At 48.3% G+C, this 16,584-nt stretch overlaps 1 protein-coding gene across 1 annotated transcript; it reads left to right on the top strand.

The window, feature by feature from the left end:
• Positions 1 to 2,581: 2,581 nt before the first annotated feature.
• On the top strand, positions 2,582 to 13,521 carry Serpina6 (serpin family A member 6). Its single transcript, XM_048362471.1, has 6 exons — positions 2,582 to 2,662; positions 6,601 to 6,663; positions 6,962 to 7,573; positions 9,579 to 9,849; positions 11,165 to 11,312; positions 13,336 to 13,521. Exons 3-6 carry the CDS (start codon positions 6,979 to 6,981, stop codon positions 13,519 to 13,521), a joined length of 1,200 nt encoding a protein of 399 aa, XP_048218428.1. The 5' UTR covers positions 2,582 to 2,662; positions 6,601 to 6,663; positions 6,962 to 6,978.
• Positions 13,522 to 16,584: the final 3,063 nt, after the last annotated feature.

Below are 16,584 nucleotides of genomic sequence, written 5' to 3'. Positions count from 1 at the left end.
ACTATAAAATCTTAAAGAAAGTAATTTCTGCACAACAAAAGAAGCAGTCACCAGAACCCAAAAACAACCCACAGAAAGGGAGAAAATTATCACCAGCTATTTAACAGAAAGTGTTATTGTCCAGAACATATGAAGAACTCAATAAGTTAAACTGCAAATATCAATTCTCATAAGGAGAAATAAAAATAGTGAATAAAAACACGAAGAAGTGTTCAACATCTTTAGCCACATAGAAATGAGATTCCATCTCACCCTAGTCAGAATAACAGCCATCAAAAGAACAAACAACAAATGTTTATGAGAATGGAGAAGAGACAGAAAGAGCATATACAAAGTGGAAAATGTGTAATAAAGTGGTGTGCAAATTCTAGTAAGACAATAATTACAACAAATGTAAATTGGTTAACTCTCAATTAAAACACAAAGACCTTCATTCATGTATAATAAGGCTAAATGCAACAAAATATTATGTAACATACTCTTCAAACAAAAAGGCTCAGATAGCTTAGAAATAAAAGGTAGTAAAGGTAAACAAAAATAACAAGGAAAACAATTTCATTCTCAGATAAAATATACTTCAAGACTAAAGTGTGCCATGTGAAACAAAAATATAAGAGAAATAAAGAGACCACAAAAGTAAAAATGATCCAAGTTTATATGCGTAAGTCTCAAAAGAAAATCAACCAACCACTGATGGAGGAAGGAATAAATTAATAATTATGGTTATATTTTTAATATTCCTTATTGAAAAAGTAACATTTCAAGTAAATAATGTAGGCATGAAGAATTAAATAAAATAATCTCAGGTTACTATACATATGTACACGTGAGTACCAACATATACATATTAAACAGGGACTATCCCCTGATTTTTTTGTATGTGAGTGCTAGTCTGGGGTCTTGAACTCAGGGCCTGTGTGCTGTCCCTGGGCTTTTATGCTTAAGGCTAGCAATCTATTTGAGCCGCAGCTCTACTTTTGGTGGTTTAGTGGTTAACTGGAGATAAGAGTCTCATGGACTTTCCTGCCTGGGCTGGCTTTGAACTACGATCCTTAGATCTGAGCTTCCTGAGTAGCTAGGATTACAGGAATGAGTTAAAGGCCACCTGCTAGATGAAATATTTTCATTGGATTTTTAAAATAAATATAAGACAAACAGTTATCTCAAGAGCAGAAAAGGAGCACCCAAGAATGATAGAAAAATAAAATTTAAAAATGTATGAAATATAGTCTGTAAAAAGTAATAATAAAACTATAAGCTGGGTCTTTGAAAAGATTACAACTGATCAACAAAATAGAATATCAGAGGAAGAAAGAAAATAGGCAAATAAGATATAGAAATAAAGGGAGGAAACTCATTGATATAAATAATTGAGATGTTATAATGAAGAGCAGTATAGATACTTCTTCAGCATTTAATCTGAAAATCTATATTAAATAAATCATTAACCATGAACTCCAAAATCAGCTTAAACCTTGGGGGAAAAAAACCCTAGAAAACTTGAAAAGAGCAGGAAGTGTTCCCAGTGCAGCTGCGAGTCTTGCTTCACCTCTTCCCGTGGAAACAGCTCTCGTCACGGATGAGAATGGGGGTGCTGCCAACCCAGTCCAGTACTGGACTCTGGGTTCTGTGATCATTCCATCAGTGGACAATCACACCCAGAGTCCTTCAAGGCAAAAGATTGGACTACGGCGGGGGCGGGAGGGGGAATACAGCAACCACTTACAGTCAAATACCCTGAAGTTTCTGTGGGTACCTTTGTACCCTAAATAGACAAAATAAAGAAAACAGAATTAACTGAGAAAAGAAATGAAAGAAAGGGAGCAGTCTGGTAACTAATTTGATAGCCCTGAAACAAGCCAGGTCTGCAGCTCTTTTTACATTTTGGAATTCTCCTTCAAGAAACCCAATAAACATTTATTTTTGCTTTAGAAGACCTTGAGTTTGATGTCTATCTCCAGCAACATTAGCAATGAATAAATTGTGGGGACGGGGCAGCGTGTTACATTTGGAGTTGGACGGTTTCGGCTTTTGGCCCTGAAGATTGGTTCAGTTAACACACCGAGGTTTCCTTACCTAGAGAAGAGTGATGGTAACAGTCCATTAATAGACTTGTGGGAAGCTCTTGGCTAGTATAACTCCATGTCTGTCTCTCCTACCAGACTGAGCCCAACCCTGAAGACAGGACCTAGCCTGCACTGTCCCCATCTAGAGATAAGGATTTGGTGAATATACATACATACACACATATACATAAATGCATACATATATACACACACGTATGTATGTATGTATGTATGTATGTCAAAGGCATCTGTGACTTCTCTGCCAGCTAGCAAGGGGAAACCACAAGCACAATTTTTATTTAAAAAATAATACCTCATATATCTGGCTGGACAGAACTAGTGAAACTGAGAAACTCAGAGGAAAGTTAATTTGCTGTGTGTACTCACATTTCTGGAATAAAAAACCTCCCATTGGTTAATGATTGGGGGTGAGGACCACTGAATGATGGAGGCCACTGTCCCCTTGTAACCATTAACCAGCAAGGAAGCGGCAAACAAGATTTATCAGAAGCATCCCAGCCTGCTTACTGTACACAGGCCAGGATCCCAAGCAGCAGGACCAAGCCAGTGAGAAGAACCGCCGTCCACTGAGAGCGGTGAGCGACTCCTAGACAGCCCTCTGTGCCCCATGCCCCCTGCACCTGCCCCTGTACCTGCCCTGCCTGCCCTTGGGAACAAAGCTCCGACCGCCACGGGCTGACTTGTTTGCTTTTTCCAATGGGGTATGCACATTAGGACAGCCAGCAGGGATAAGAGCTTTCCCAGCTGCTGGGATCTGCGGGGCGCTGGCTGGAGTGTTGATTCCCCCCGGTCTCCTGCACTGCAGAGGGCTGGGACTGAGGGCTGGAGCTGAATTCCAGCCCCATGCCTTGCAAGGCTGAAGCTCCTACGCTCTGCCAGGCCATAGCACGGGAGGCTGAGAGCTGAGATGACTTTGACCGGGAAGCACCCAGAGGCCAGCTGGGATGAGGACAAGGGATGCATAACTGGCACAGGCCAGGGGACCCACATACCCCTCTACCACAGCTTCTGGGGTGACCTGGGATGAGGACGATGCAGATAGAATGCACTCTGTGTACATCCTATCACATGTCCGCATGTCCTGAGGCCTAGAGCACTGTACAAACCCATGGGTTACAAAGAGTCAGCACGGGGCTGGGAATGAGGCTTAGTGGTAGAGTGCTTGCCTAGCATGCCTGACGCCCTGGGTTCGATTCCTCTGTGCCACATAACAGAAAAAGCCAGACGTGGAGCTGTGGCTCAAGTGGTAGAGCGCTAGCCTTGGGCAAAAAGAAACTCAAGAATAGTGCCCAGGAAGCCCCAGGACTGGAGAGAGAGAGAGAGAGAGAGAGAGAGAGAGAGAGAGAGAGAGAGAGAGAGAGAGAGAGAAAGAGAGAGAGAGAATAAACACACAGTCACACCTCAAAAAGGAGGGACCTGGAGGACATTCCTGAAATGAAGTACATGAATAATATTGAGACTCGGCCTTTGCATTTGGCTGGGAAATCTTAGAGCTGTTCTACTCAAGCAAAACTATGTCTGGCCTGGGTTGCTCCGCCTTGCTGGGGGTCTGCTTCTCATCAGTACAATGGATCTTGGATAACCAGCGAAGTAAAGCCACAAGCCCAGAGGCAGCAGTGCCCAGTATTCACAGCAGTCATGTGCGGCAGAGGGATTTGATTCCTGCCTTGGAGGATAACACGGGAGGAAGCTGGGATCGGGCACCTGGTCTCCTGAGAGACAGAAGGAAATTGAGGCCCAACCTGGTCTTGGCCTTATGTCACTTGAGGTCCTTGCTTAAGAGAGAATTACAGACAGGTGTGGCAGTGACCAGTGCTGAAAAGCTGATCCTGGTTATGACACAAGCAGAGACAGAGAGGACAGAAGAAAGTCTTCTGGAGGCAATGGCTAGCCCTGGAGTCTCAAAGACCAAGAGGTTATAAGCCAGGCTAAGAAGGAAGTATTCAATCAACAGAAGAAGCCACACGAGGCAGGGCCACTGAAAAGCGGTCTCTCTCCAGATCTCAGCTCACCCTGGAACAACAGGGCTCAACACTGGGGAACTATAGTAATTTGCCCTTCCTTGCCCTGCCCTGCCCTGCTCTGCTCTGCTCTGCCCTGACCTGCCCTGACCTAAAGTAACTGCCTTGCAGTAAGGTGAAAGTCCATACTGTGACAAGAGAAACCTCTGACAGCGCTGCTGCACCTGAGACTCCAAGGTTGGCTCAGAACTGTCATCAGGGACTATCCTGGGAGTTTCTTGGGGTCACATAGTGGGGATCAGGCCTAGTCTGGGACTTGGGAGCTACTACAAGCTATTTAGCAGGAACGTTGGAAACAGGCTGCAGAGAAGAGATTGGAGGAAGCCGAAAAGGAAGCACAGATGCAGGGTGGATGACGTAGGAAGCAGGGAGCCAGTGTGGGTGACCGCTAAATTTCAGGAGAGAAGCCAGGATTAGAAGCCAGGATTATCAGATGGAGGCAGAGCTTCAATCGCCTGCCCCGTCTCATCTAGCTCATAAATTACAGTGCTGGGATCCGAACCCAGCTTTTTCTGCCTCAAAATCCAGGAAAACAAAATGTCCCAAGGACCCAGAAATGCAAGTCAGAAACCAGAGCTGGGGAGAATCCATGAAGGCAGCTGGGGTCCTGGGGGTAGGGGTGGGGGTGGGGAGGTGTTGGAGCAGGCTCCAACTGCATCGGCAATTAGAGTAGAGAAGAAAACAGTTCAGAGGAGCCAGTGGGTTGTTTCCTTGCTTTGAAGAGACCAGGAGAGACACGGGAATGACAGAGGTGAAGGGAGATGCACAGGAGCAGCAGAAGTGGCCGGAGACTGACACGGAATACCTGCACCCACCTCTCCTGAAGCTTGGATGAAGGGAAGATGCCAGGATAGGGCCTTCTGCATGTTCTAGGGAGACTGGGGGTACCTATACCCCAATAATTAGTAGGGAGGTCAAATAGAAATTTTAAAATGCCAAAAAAAAAAAGCTCTAAGCTTGATGACTTTATTGGTGAATTCTACCAAACATTCAAGGATGATACATCTATTTGTCTCAATGTTACCAAAAGTTATATATGATATATATATATATGTACATGAATATATATGTATGTGTACATATATATATGTCATCTGCATACATTGCATTGGGTCTTCTTTAGCTTATCTTCTAGCTCAAATGCTACTATTTCTTGGAGAAACACTCATAGATATACCCAGGAATAATGTTTAGCCAACTGCTTTGGTCCTCCCAATATTCACCCCAGGGCCCTTATTAGAAGGGTCTGATGGAGCTTGTTCCCTCTTCCCACCAAGCAAGTATACAGAAGAACAGCCACTTTGGTGGTACAATAACCAGCCCCCATCTGCTACCAAATCTGCTAGTGCCTTGATCTTGGATTTCTAGCCTCTCCATCTGGGAGCAATACATTTCCTCCTGCTCAGAAATGACCCAGTCTACGGACCTGCTTACAAACTCTAGCAGCCTAAATGGACTAAGACACCAGCTCCTGGCATCCCTTAAGCCAGTAAAGCTGACACATAACATTAACCACCATATCCATTCTGCCAATCACTGTCCTTTGATTGTAGTACTTGATCTGTTTATATTTAAAGTAATGACTGATAAGGAGGGACTTACTTCTGACATGTCTATGTGCCTCATTGCCCTTTGTGCTTCATTTCCTCTACAATGGTCTCCATGTGTATTGATTTTGTAGTGAGACTATTAAATTCTCACTTGTACACCATTTTTTTGCTTGTGGATGCCACAGGAATTACAGTTCATAGCCTAAGGGTTAGAAGCTCCATCTGAATTTTTACCAGATTGATTTCAATCACGTATAAAAACTCTGCTTCCACAGAGCTGTGACCCTGTTCCCTTTCTGTTACTGGTATCACAAATTAGACCTTTATTTGTTTGCCCCCAAACATAGACTAATGGGTATGTTTAGCTATCAGCCTTTTGTCATAGAGAATGCACAAGGTGGAATTATAACCTGAGACAACAAGAATACCAGCTTTGGTGGTTGCTACATGTCATGCTGGTTTCTAACCAGCTAGCTTTATTTCCTCATCCAGTGTTCAGTTAATGTCCTGTGTCTTTTAGTTTCTGTGTAAAATGAAACCCTTTTCATTTCTTCCAGGGGCAGTGTGTGGTAACAAATTCTCCTGCTTTTATCGAGGAATGTCTTGATTTCTTCCTCTTTTTTTTTTTTTTTTTAGGTTCAGTTGTGGGGTTTGAACTTGGGGTCTGGGCATTGTCCCTAAGCTCTTTCTTGCTCAACGCTAGTGCACTACCACTTTGAGCCACATCACCACTTCTGGTTTTCTGGTGGCTAATTGGAGATAAGAGAGTCTCTTGGACTTTCCTGCCCAGGCTGCCTTTGAACGAGGATCCTTGGATCTCGGCCTCCTGAGTGGCTAGGATTACAAGCGTGAGCCACCAGCATCTGGCTCTTCCTTCTTTTCAAAGTACATTTTTGGTTGAGTCTAGGATTCTTGATTGACAGTGGTTTGTTTTTCTTTCAGAACTTGGATTGTTTCCATTAGGTAGACACTTAACTTTTCCAACTTTCTGGCTGCTAAAATCAGGTGAATATGACTTATTTCATGAATACTTTGGTGCTGGATAGATGAGAAAATATAAGTAAAATAACAGATCCGCACTGGGTATTTAGAAGGCGTTTGATCATTCACTGTGAGCATAGCTCACATCTTCCAACAAGAACACGAAAGCCCAGGGCCTTGCTGTGACTTGTCCCAGGCCACAGAGCGAGTGTGGAGGAGGGAACTGAGGCCCCGATGGGTTTTCTGACTGCCTTCCTTGGCATCATATCCTGATGATTCAAGAACCACCACATTACCTAACTAGCCTTCTTGATTTTGGCAGGGCCTGGTCTTACCACAATGCCATTCATCCTGTGTACCTGTCTCCTCTGGCTCTCAACCATCCAGGCTCAGGACCTCAGTGCCACTGTGAGCACCATTGGCCCTCACCGGGGCCTAGCTCCAACCAATCTTGACTTTGCCTTCAACCTGTATCAGCACCTAGTGGCCTCAGCTCCTGATAAAAATGTCTTCATCTCTCCTGTGAGCATCTCCATGGCATTGGCTATGCTATCCCTGGGAGCATCTGGCCACACACAGACCCAGCTTCTGCAAGGTCTGGGCTTCAACCTCACCCAGACCACAGAATCTGAGATTCATCAGGGCTTCCAGCACCTCCATCACCTTCTGGGAGAGGCAAACACCGGGTTGGACATAACCATGGGCCGTGCGTTGTTCCTTGATCAGACCCTGAGACTACTGGAATCGTTCTCAGCTGACATCAAACACTACTATGAGTCAGAGGCCCTGGCCACAGACTTCAAAGACTGGGCTGGAGCCAGCAGACAGATCAATGACTATGTGGAGAATAAGACCAAGGGAAGAATTAAGGATGTGTTGTCAGACCCGGGTAGCCCAACCAAGCTCATCCTGGTTGACTATGTCTTCTTCAAAGGTAACTCTCTCCCGCCCTCCCCCCATGGTCCCCACCCCAGGCTGACAAGGCCCTTCTCACCATCGCCATCCCAATCCAGGGCACACTTTGGGGCGCAAAGCACACTCAGCTGTGGGAGGTTCCGTCTTCACCATAGTACTTCTGGGAAAATACCATGATAACATTTGACCAAATTCATTAGGACATCCCTGAGAGCTGAGCAAACGGCTTGCATTCTAAGAGGCCGGTCAGAGGCTCCCTATGGTTACCATGAGCAGCCTGGCCAAGCACCGATGGCAAAGCAAGCTCAGACCCAGAGGCTACCAACCCGGCTTCATCTAGTTCAGAGTGCCCCACCCTGGTAACCTCCCCGACACCCCCAGAGGAAATTTACACACCCCTGACTTTAGAGTTCCCAGCCAGCTCTGGCCAGGGCCCTCTGGGATCAGCTAGCATCACTTGGTCATGGGTATTCGAAAATGTGATTCAGAAACATGTCAAGGAAAACTTGTCCAAGTTCCCCAATCCAGAGCCCCTGACAGACCTAGGGAGGAAAACCACCCTCAGAACTCCCCTAGCATTGGCCATTTTCCTAGGCATCCTCCCTCACCGTCGCGTCATGATTATGAGCAGGCAATTTGGAGGTACCTTATTCCACTGAACTTCCTCCTCTACCACAGTGAGTCTCACTGAGGGACACACACACACACACACTCCCAGGGGCCATGGCACTGTGTCTGGGGGCATTTTGGATTGCCATAGCCAAGGATGGGGGGCAGTATGCTGCTGGTATTCACTGAGCAGGGGCCAGACAAGCTGGTACATACCCTATGCACAAGCACAGGACAGTGCCCCTCAGTGAGCATGACCCCCAAGTGATCATTGTACCAAGGGCAGGAAACTGTGGTCTGGAATCCTCTTCTTCTGTCTTCCCTACTCTCCTGTCTCAATGTTGTTCCCTTTCTCAAAGCTCCCAACAGATACACACAAACACACACACGTACACATACATATACACATACACACACGTATACATGTTACACACTGCATGCATATATACACACATGTACATTCGTGCACATGGGACATGCCTGCCTGTACATGCACATGTATACACACACATCTACTCCAAACACATCAAATTCCCCTCCCTCCTCCGCCTCTACGGCAGCCTGCAGCGCCTCCTACTATCACTGGAACAGATTATTGCAGACTTGACAGCTGCACACATTTATTACCCGGCATTTCTAGAGGTGGAAAGTCCCCAGGGGGTCACCCTGGAACAAGCTCAGAAGGACAGACAAGGCTCAGCAGGAGACATTGCCATTAGACGAGCTCTGGCTCAGTGTGAGAGCAATTTCCTTCCTGTCAGAACGCAACAGGGCTGCAGAGTCCTGAGGCCGACACACACACACACACACACACACACACACACACACACACTCACGGCAGCCATAAGTCTGTGGCCCTCGGGGTGAGAGCTGGGGAGTCTGTGGCCCTGGTGAACCCCCCTCCTCCTGGCTCTCCACCCAGGCCATGGGGCCCGAATGCCCTCGTTCCATGGCAAGGGGTCCGCAGGCTCCTCCAGGGGCTGGTAGAGATGCGGGGTGGAGATGGAAGAGATAAACCAGTGCCCCCAAGAGTCCTTTTCTCTCTTGACCAGGGACCTTGGGGTCCAGGCTTGAGGTCCACCACTTCTTCCAGCACACTGACACCGGGAGCCAACACCCATGGGGGAGCCGTGCCCCCAACACCAGGCCTAGCACCGTGGCTCCCCTCTTCTGTGTTTGAAGCCAAGCTCAGAAGAAGAGCTCATCCTCAACCCATCCACAAAGTGGAGGATGGAATGGGGTCTTAAGCCTGTGGAATGGTGACTGCTTTCTGGAAATTTCTGGGGATCCAAAGGTGCCCAAGACTGCCAGTTAGCTCAGTTCACAGCCCGTCCACCAGGGCGGCCATCCAAGCTGTGCTCTCTTGCCAGTCCTCCAGTGCTGACTCCTGCCTTCTTCCCCCCCCCCCCCCCCAGGCATATGGGCATACGCCTTTGGCCCAGAAAACATCAGGGATATGGACTTCCATGTGAGCGAGAAGGTCACGGTGAGGGTTCCCATGATGTTCCAGTTAAGCACCGTCAAATACCTTCACGACACTGAGCTCCCCTGTCAGCTGGTGCAGATGGACTACGTGGGCAACGGGACTGTCTTCTTCATCCTTCCGGAGCCGGGGCGCATAGACACAGTCATCGCCGGGCTGAAACGGAGCACAATTGAGAGATGGGCCAGTTCCCTGAGCCCTCGGTAAGCCCTCGGGTGCTCTCGGGAAGCGGGTCAGGCAAAACCCAGACGCACCTGGCTTCCTGCCGGCATTCACTGTCCTCTTGTCTGCCATGTCCACCCGAGCTGTAAGATCCCCAGACCTCCCTCAGAGTTACACCTGTCAGTCAACACGGAGGTCCCCAGACACGGAGGAAAGTGTCTGTGCTGATAGACTGGGGGTCACCAGTGGGCTTAGTACAGAGTTCACACTCAGAGAAAGGTGGCTGAAGATGTGTTAGCAATGGAGGGAGCAGAGAGAGAGGAGGAGGAGAGGAAGAAGAAGGAGAGCCTCTCCCATTGTGACTCACTTTTTCCAACCAGGCCCCACTCTTAACAGCCAGTCAGCTGTGAACTCATCAATAGCTTTATCATTGAGCCCATCAGCACCACCAGCTAGAGGCTGAGCCTTGCACACTTGAGCTTTCTCAGGGAGGACTTCACATCCTACCAATAACCTTTTCCTACAGCATCCGTCGCATGGCTCCCTCATCTGACTCCTTTTGGGCAGTGTGGCTTGGCTCAGCTAGGGCTGCGGGCTGCTTTTGCTATAGCCATCCGCTCGGGACTATGAGTAATCCCAAGCACTAGAGGACTCAGGTGCCTTTTCTTACATCTTTAATGTCAGGATTTCAGACATCTGTCACTCTGGATGAAAGGAAAGGGAAAGGGGAGAGATGGACAAATTAAAGGAGGTGTTGATGTAGAAAATTTAAAAAGTGGGCCTATGCCCAGCCTTGCATGTTTTCCTCACCTACCCCATCCTGATGTGGATTCACTAACATTTCTAAATGCTAGCTGACTCATCAAGCTCCTACATCCAAGTCCTGGGACTCCAGTCCCACTTGGCCCTCAACAAGACACAAATGGGCTCAGCATTGTATGCTGAGGGTACAAGCAGGAGGGAGCAGGACCCCAGCTGGCACCAAGATGGCTGCTCCCAGCTGGGTGCTCCTCTACTCTTTGCTTCTAGCAGAGGGGTCCTCAGGACCAAAGGGACTTGGTTACTAGCCACTGTCATCAGTGCTCAGTGCTCCAGCTGTATTTCAGATGGAGAAGCTCAAAGGAATCACCTGGACAAAAAGAATGTGTGATCCAAGGCCATTGTGTTGGAGGAGGAAGCAGGTCCTGCCTCCTACCCTGTCCCTTCTGTCCCCAATGAGCAGGTGGGGCTGCGTGAGCCAACTCTGGAGGAACCACACAAGGGAGTGGGGGTCTTGCTAGGAGGCCTCAGCTCTTACATGTCGGGCCTAGCTTTGGATTGCCTAACCTCCTCTCCTTTCCCCTCTCCCCCGAGCAGTCTCATGAGCATAATCATCCCAAAGATGTCCATCTCTGGCACCTACGACCTGGGGGGCGTGCTGGCGGAAATGGGCATCACGGACATGTCTCCTGGCCACGGGAATTTCTCCGAGATCACTCAGGCGACCCCGCTGGAGAGGTCAAAGGTAACCCACCTTTTGCATTGTAGTCTCTGAAGTCCACGGTACCAATAGTAACAATGAACAGCATCGAGCCCTCGGTGAACAGGTCCAGGTCCTAGGCTAAGATGCCCAAGCCCAGTCCGAGCCCCACCACTGTGGTGGGGCAAACAGAGGTTTAGCAAGGAAACCATCTCACCCACGAAGCTGGGGCCAAGGGAAGGCCACAACCACGGTGCCTACCTATCCTGCCAGGCCACGCCAAGCGGGCACTGGAAAATGAGGGTGGAACAGCCAAACTGTGAGCTGCCCCGGGCAGAAAAGAAACTGGGGCGTGGCAGGCGTTCCTCCGCAATCCCGCTGAGCCTCGGGCTCAGTGCTTTCCTTATGCTTCAGTCCCCGTTTCCCTTAGACACTCATTTGGAAAAGGTTTATGAGCTGGGCTCTGTTGCTCCTGCCTGCGATCCCAGCTTCCCAGAAGACTGAGGTCCAGAAGGTAACAGCTCAAAGCCAGGCGGGACAAAAAAATCAGTGAGACTCCATCTCCAACTAACTAGCGAAAAGGCTGGAGGCAGGGTTCAGCACCAGCTGTAGAGAGAGCAAAACCCCGAGTTCAAGCCCTGGAACATACAGTTAAAAAAAAATAATAAGGGCTGGGAATGTGGCCTAGTGGTAGAGTGCCCGCCTGTTATACATGAAGCCCTGGGTTCGATTCCTCAGCACCACATATATAGAAAAAGCAGGAAGTGGCGCTGTGGCTCAAGTGGTAGAGTGCTAGCCTTGAGCAAAAAGAAGCCAGGGACAGTGCTCAGGCCCTGAGTTCAAGGCCCAGGACTGGCAAAAGAAAAAAAAAGGTAAGAAGTAAGAATGCATACTAGATGCCACTCAGATACAGCCACTGACTTTTTTGGCCATGTTGGTGCCTGCCTGGTAAAATGGATGACATGAGAATTGAACGGACTGAGGCATAATTGCCTTCTTTTATTTTCTTTTGTTCTACTTTTTTCTTTGAAAAGCAAGAAAGGGATATATTCTGTGCAACCATTGGAATCTCAGGGAAACCAAGAGCAGCTGCTTTGTTAGATGGTGGTTTTATTCCCCATTTTCTTGAAGGGATCTTTAACTCTGCGAAGTGCTACCCCATGCTCACCACCTAGGAGAGAACAGTACAGCACTTACATTCGACCTTAGGTCTATGGACTTACCACTTCGTTTTCTTCAACACCTACTGCTGGGAGTCCCAAACCCAGCTCAGCCTGGGAGCTGCTAAGAGCCTCAGAGCCCGTGCTGTAAAGCCAAGCTGGGGATCTTCCTGACCACATAAGCAGAACAGTATTGCCGCCTCCTTCATTCCACTCCTACAAGCTAGTGAACCCAGGGTTCCCTCTGACTTCTATCACAAGGGGAATGTCCAACGGCCAAAGATTTGCATTTTCACTTCTGCCTCAGCTTGTCCAGATAGGAAGCCCATGCACTAGGGTTTTTCTTTTCTTTTTTTCTTTTGCTAGTACCAGGATTTGAACTCAGGGCCTTTGTGCTTACTCAGCCTGCTTGCTTGGCTAGTGGTCTACCACTTACAACAAACCTCTTTTTTTTCCCCTCTCCTGATTATTTTAAAAGATGGGTTCTTTTACTTTTCTGCCTGAGCTTCAAACTTTGATCCTCCAGATCTCAGCCTCCTGAGTAGCTAAGATTAGAGGCAGGAGCCACAGGTACCCAGCTGGCACAGGCCCTTTTAGAGGATGCCACCCGTGTATTTCCCGAGCACAGTGGCCAGAGGGGCCCGCCTCTCCCAGACTGGGATGTGGGAAGAAGTTCCCAGGAAGGATGGTGTCGCTCATCACACTGATCTCCGGGGGGGGGGGGGGGGGGGGGAGGGGACACGACCGACTGACCCTGCCAACTCCAGGAGGCCTCAGGGCAGACCCCGGCCATCACCTTGGGGCTGCCAGCGGATGGGAAGCCTGCGAGAGACCTTCAGTGTCTCTCAGGCAAACAGTGCCTGATGAGTCGCCCAGACTCACCTCCTGCATCCGGTGTGTTCTAACAGATCGTCCACAAGGCCATGCTGCACCTCAAGGAGAAAGGACGGAAGCCTCTCGATCCCAGGAAGGTCACTAAAAACACAGCCTCTAAGATTCCCACCTTCATCCTCAACCGGCCCTTCCTCATCCTGGTCTTTGATGATTTCACGTGGAGCAGCCTATTCCTGGGCAAAGTCGTGAACCCCATCTGACAGTCTGCCCCCACCCCCCGCCCCCTGGCCCCCCACGGGCTGTCTGACTTTGGGAGAGTGGGAGCCTGTCCCCCCCCCCCCAGCTCCTCCAGGGTCTCCCCCATCCAACCAGAGTCATCCCTACCTTATGTATCTTGTAATAAATAACAGTTCGAATCTCATTGCTCCAGCTCTGGTGTCTTGGTCTGTTGGGGGGCTGGAAGTGGGAGACGGAGGAGGTCAAGTGATCAGGGGCTGAATCAGGGCACGAATCACACGCCTGGGAGCCCCACCCTCATGAACACCTCCCCCAGAGGCCCCGCCTCCTGATTGCCATCACGTGGTCATTAGATTTCAAAGGAAACCCAAGAGACATTCAGTCCATACACTTGGGAGAAGTGACTCCTCCAGCCGGCCCTCACGTGCCCCTCCCCTGACAGGCACAGGCAGACGTGGTGTCTTGGGTCTGCTATGGGTCTACGGGTTCAGTGGGAAGCTGGAGGTGTTTGGGAAGGAGAGAACCGTGGGAAAGAACAAAGCTTCCCATTGGAATAGCCCGAGACAGACCCCAGCCCAGTCACTAAGAAGCCAGATGCTGAAGTTCTGTGTTTCCCACTTCAAGCTGAGGGAAGAGGGAACTCCTCCAGAACTGCTAGCAGAGTTGCTGCATGAGACCTGTGTGTGTGTGTGTGTGTGTGTGTGTGTGTGTGTGTGTGTGTGCAGGGGCAGGGGGGGAGTGAAGCCTGACTCCTGAAAGACAGAAGGTACCTGAGCAGATGTTGTGAGAACCCAGTTTTCCATTTCTTGTGACCCCCACGCCCAGTCCCCAAACTGCACGTGTCTCTGGCCTCCAGCTGCATGGGAGAATGCTGTCCGCCGGGTCCTGACCACAACTGCTGACTTGCCCCTCCCCGTGACGAGCCTTAATGTCCAGCCGCTGAAGACTCTCCCCGCCCCTGACGCTCTGACGTAGCTTCTGTCCATCAGCTTGCTTAACAAAACCACCAGCTGGGTGTGGCCCTGCCTTCCTCCACCCTGCCCCACCGGAGGTCGCTGCTGCTCTCAGTCCGGAGACACCCTAGTCCAGCACAGGGCAGTCACTGGCCAGCTAAGAAAGACTCCTTTGTCACCTTTGACCGTGCCTCCGCCCGTTTCTCAACTCTGAGGTGGTTTCGATGTGTGAGGTCAGTTCTGAAACATCATTTCTGTTTTGCTTTGCTTTGCTCTTCGTGTTTGCTCTGTCAATACTAGGACATGAAGTCAGGGCCTCACATTCACGTACCTGATGCTCCACCACGGAAGCCATGCCTCTAGCCCAGCATTCTGCTGGAGATGACGCCTCATGGACTTGCCTTTCCCCGGCCACCTTCACTTCTCAGTCCTCCAGGTCTCCACCTCCTGAGGATTACCGGTGAGCCGCTGGCACCTGGCTGTGTTCCATCCGATCCACAGGCACACTGCACAGTGGAGTAGACCCAGGTGGAGGTGCTGGCGGCCATCTTGAGGCCGTCTCCCCACCCCTCGCCCAGGACAATCCCCCCTCGTGGCTCACAGAACGAGGTTTCTGCTCTGCAGGGGATTGATTGCATTTGTGTGGTTCGAGATTTTTTCTTTTTGATTGTTAGAGTTGTGCTATTCTCCTCCTTTTTGGTTAATAAGGTAAACAGCTTTTATAAATTTCCTTTCCCTTAATCCCAACCCATTCAATACACACCATATATGTATATGGTATATAACTATAACCTCAGTCTGCTTTTTTATTCATGGGAAATTAGAATAAGTCAAAAGTGCCACTTAAAATTAGTGAGGAAGCCAGTGGCTCAGGCTCCTTGCTACTCAGGAAGCTGAGATCTGAGGATTGTGGTTCAAAGCCAGGCAGGAAAATTTATGAGATCCTTATCTCTAATTAACCACCAAAAAAACCTGGAAATGGAGCTGTGACTCAAGTAGTAGAACACCAGCCTTGTGCACAAAAGCTCAGGGGCAGTGCTTAGGCTCAGTACTGGTACCAAAAAGAAAAGAAAAAAAAACAGACCAAAAAGCAAAACCACTCATATTCCATTCCTGCTATTTATTATTTCAGTTTTTATATTTAAGTCTTTGAGCCATCTGGACAGATTCAGATTTAACAATAAGAATGATTTCAACTCTGTCCTTCAACTGCCTACAGGACAAATGTCCTCAAAGACTTTAAATAAATCTTTTAACACAATCTGGCTTCCCCCACTAATTTTGTGTGTATGTCTTGGTGCTTGAACTAGGGGCCTGGGTGCTGTCTTGGTTTTTTTCTGATTGAGGGTGGCTTTCATATGAGTGTTTTTAAAACTATCTCATAATGAGAAAGTTTATTGAAGAATGCTTAAGAATCTAGAGCCTTTAAACTACATAAAGCAACTTCGTTGAATTACAAAAGTAAATGACTGACAGAAAAGACTAAAAGCACCAATTTCTCCTATAAGTCCATTATTCGTCTTGAAGACTCAGATGGATTTCTGGTTGGTCCCTGGGTGCTGGTACCTGATCCAATATGAATTTCGTGAGCATCTTCCAGATGTACTATGAAATCAACAGCAATAGGGGGCAAACTCCATGTGACCTAAGGCTTCAGCATGGTATTATCCCCTAGAGTTTGTGCGTCTTTCAAAAATAAAGGGAAATGGCAGAAAATCAGTTCTTAAAAAATGAAGTCCCAAGACAAATAAAAGCTGAGAAAAATGAATCACCTGCATTAAATAAATATATAGAAGTTCAAAGATATCTACAGAAAAGAAGCAGCAGATCAAACTAAAAATAATAACAACACATTTGGCAATCCATTTACAGCAACTCAGCTCTGAACCCTCTCCTCCTTGTGACGCTGCAAAACATGGGGAGGGGGGAGGCGCTTATCAAATAAATGTGTTGGCTTCACAGTTCGGGAATGTCAGGGCTTTGTCGTTAGAGGGTGCAAGAGAGGCATCACAGGAGAAAAAGTTTACCTTCCTGTTCAGGCCAAATAAAGACACAAAAATGCTAGATCATGTCATTAGATGATAGATAGTAGGTAGGTAAATAGATAGATGATAGGTAGGTAGGTGGATAGGT

Source organism: Perognathus longimembris, chromosome 14 (assembly GCF_023159225.1).
Source record: "Perognathus longimembris pacificus isolate PPM17 chromosome 14, ASM2315922v1, whole genome shotgun sequence".
Taxonomy (NCBI): Eukaryota; Metazoa; Chordata; class Mammalia; order Rodentia; family Heteromyidae; genus Perognathus; species Perognathus longimembris.
This window is presented reverse-complemented; position numbering and strand designations above follow the sequence as displayed.

Coding starts and splice junctions, on each gene's coding strand:
- Serpina6 (XM_048362471.1), top strand. CDS start 6,979: ATGCCATTCATCCTGTGTACCTGTCTCCTCTGGCTCTCAACCATCCAG. Junction 9,850..11,164: donor GCCAGTTCCCTGAGCCCTCG/GTAAGCCCTCGG, acceptor TCCCCCGAGCAG/TCTCATGAGCATAATCATCC. Junction 11,313..13,335: donor CCCCGCTGGAGAGGTCAAAG/GTAACCCACCTT, acceptor GTGTTCTAACAG/ATCGTCCACAAGGCCATGCT.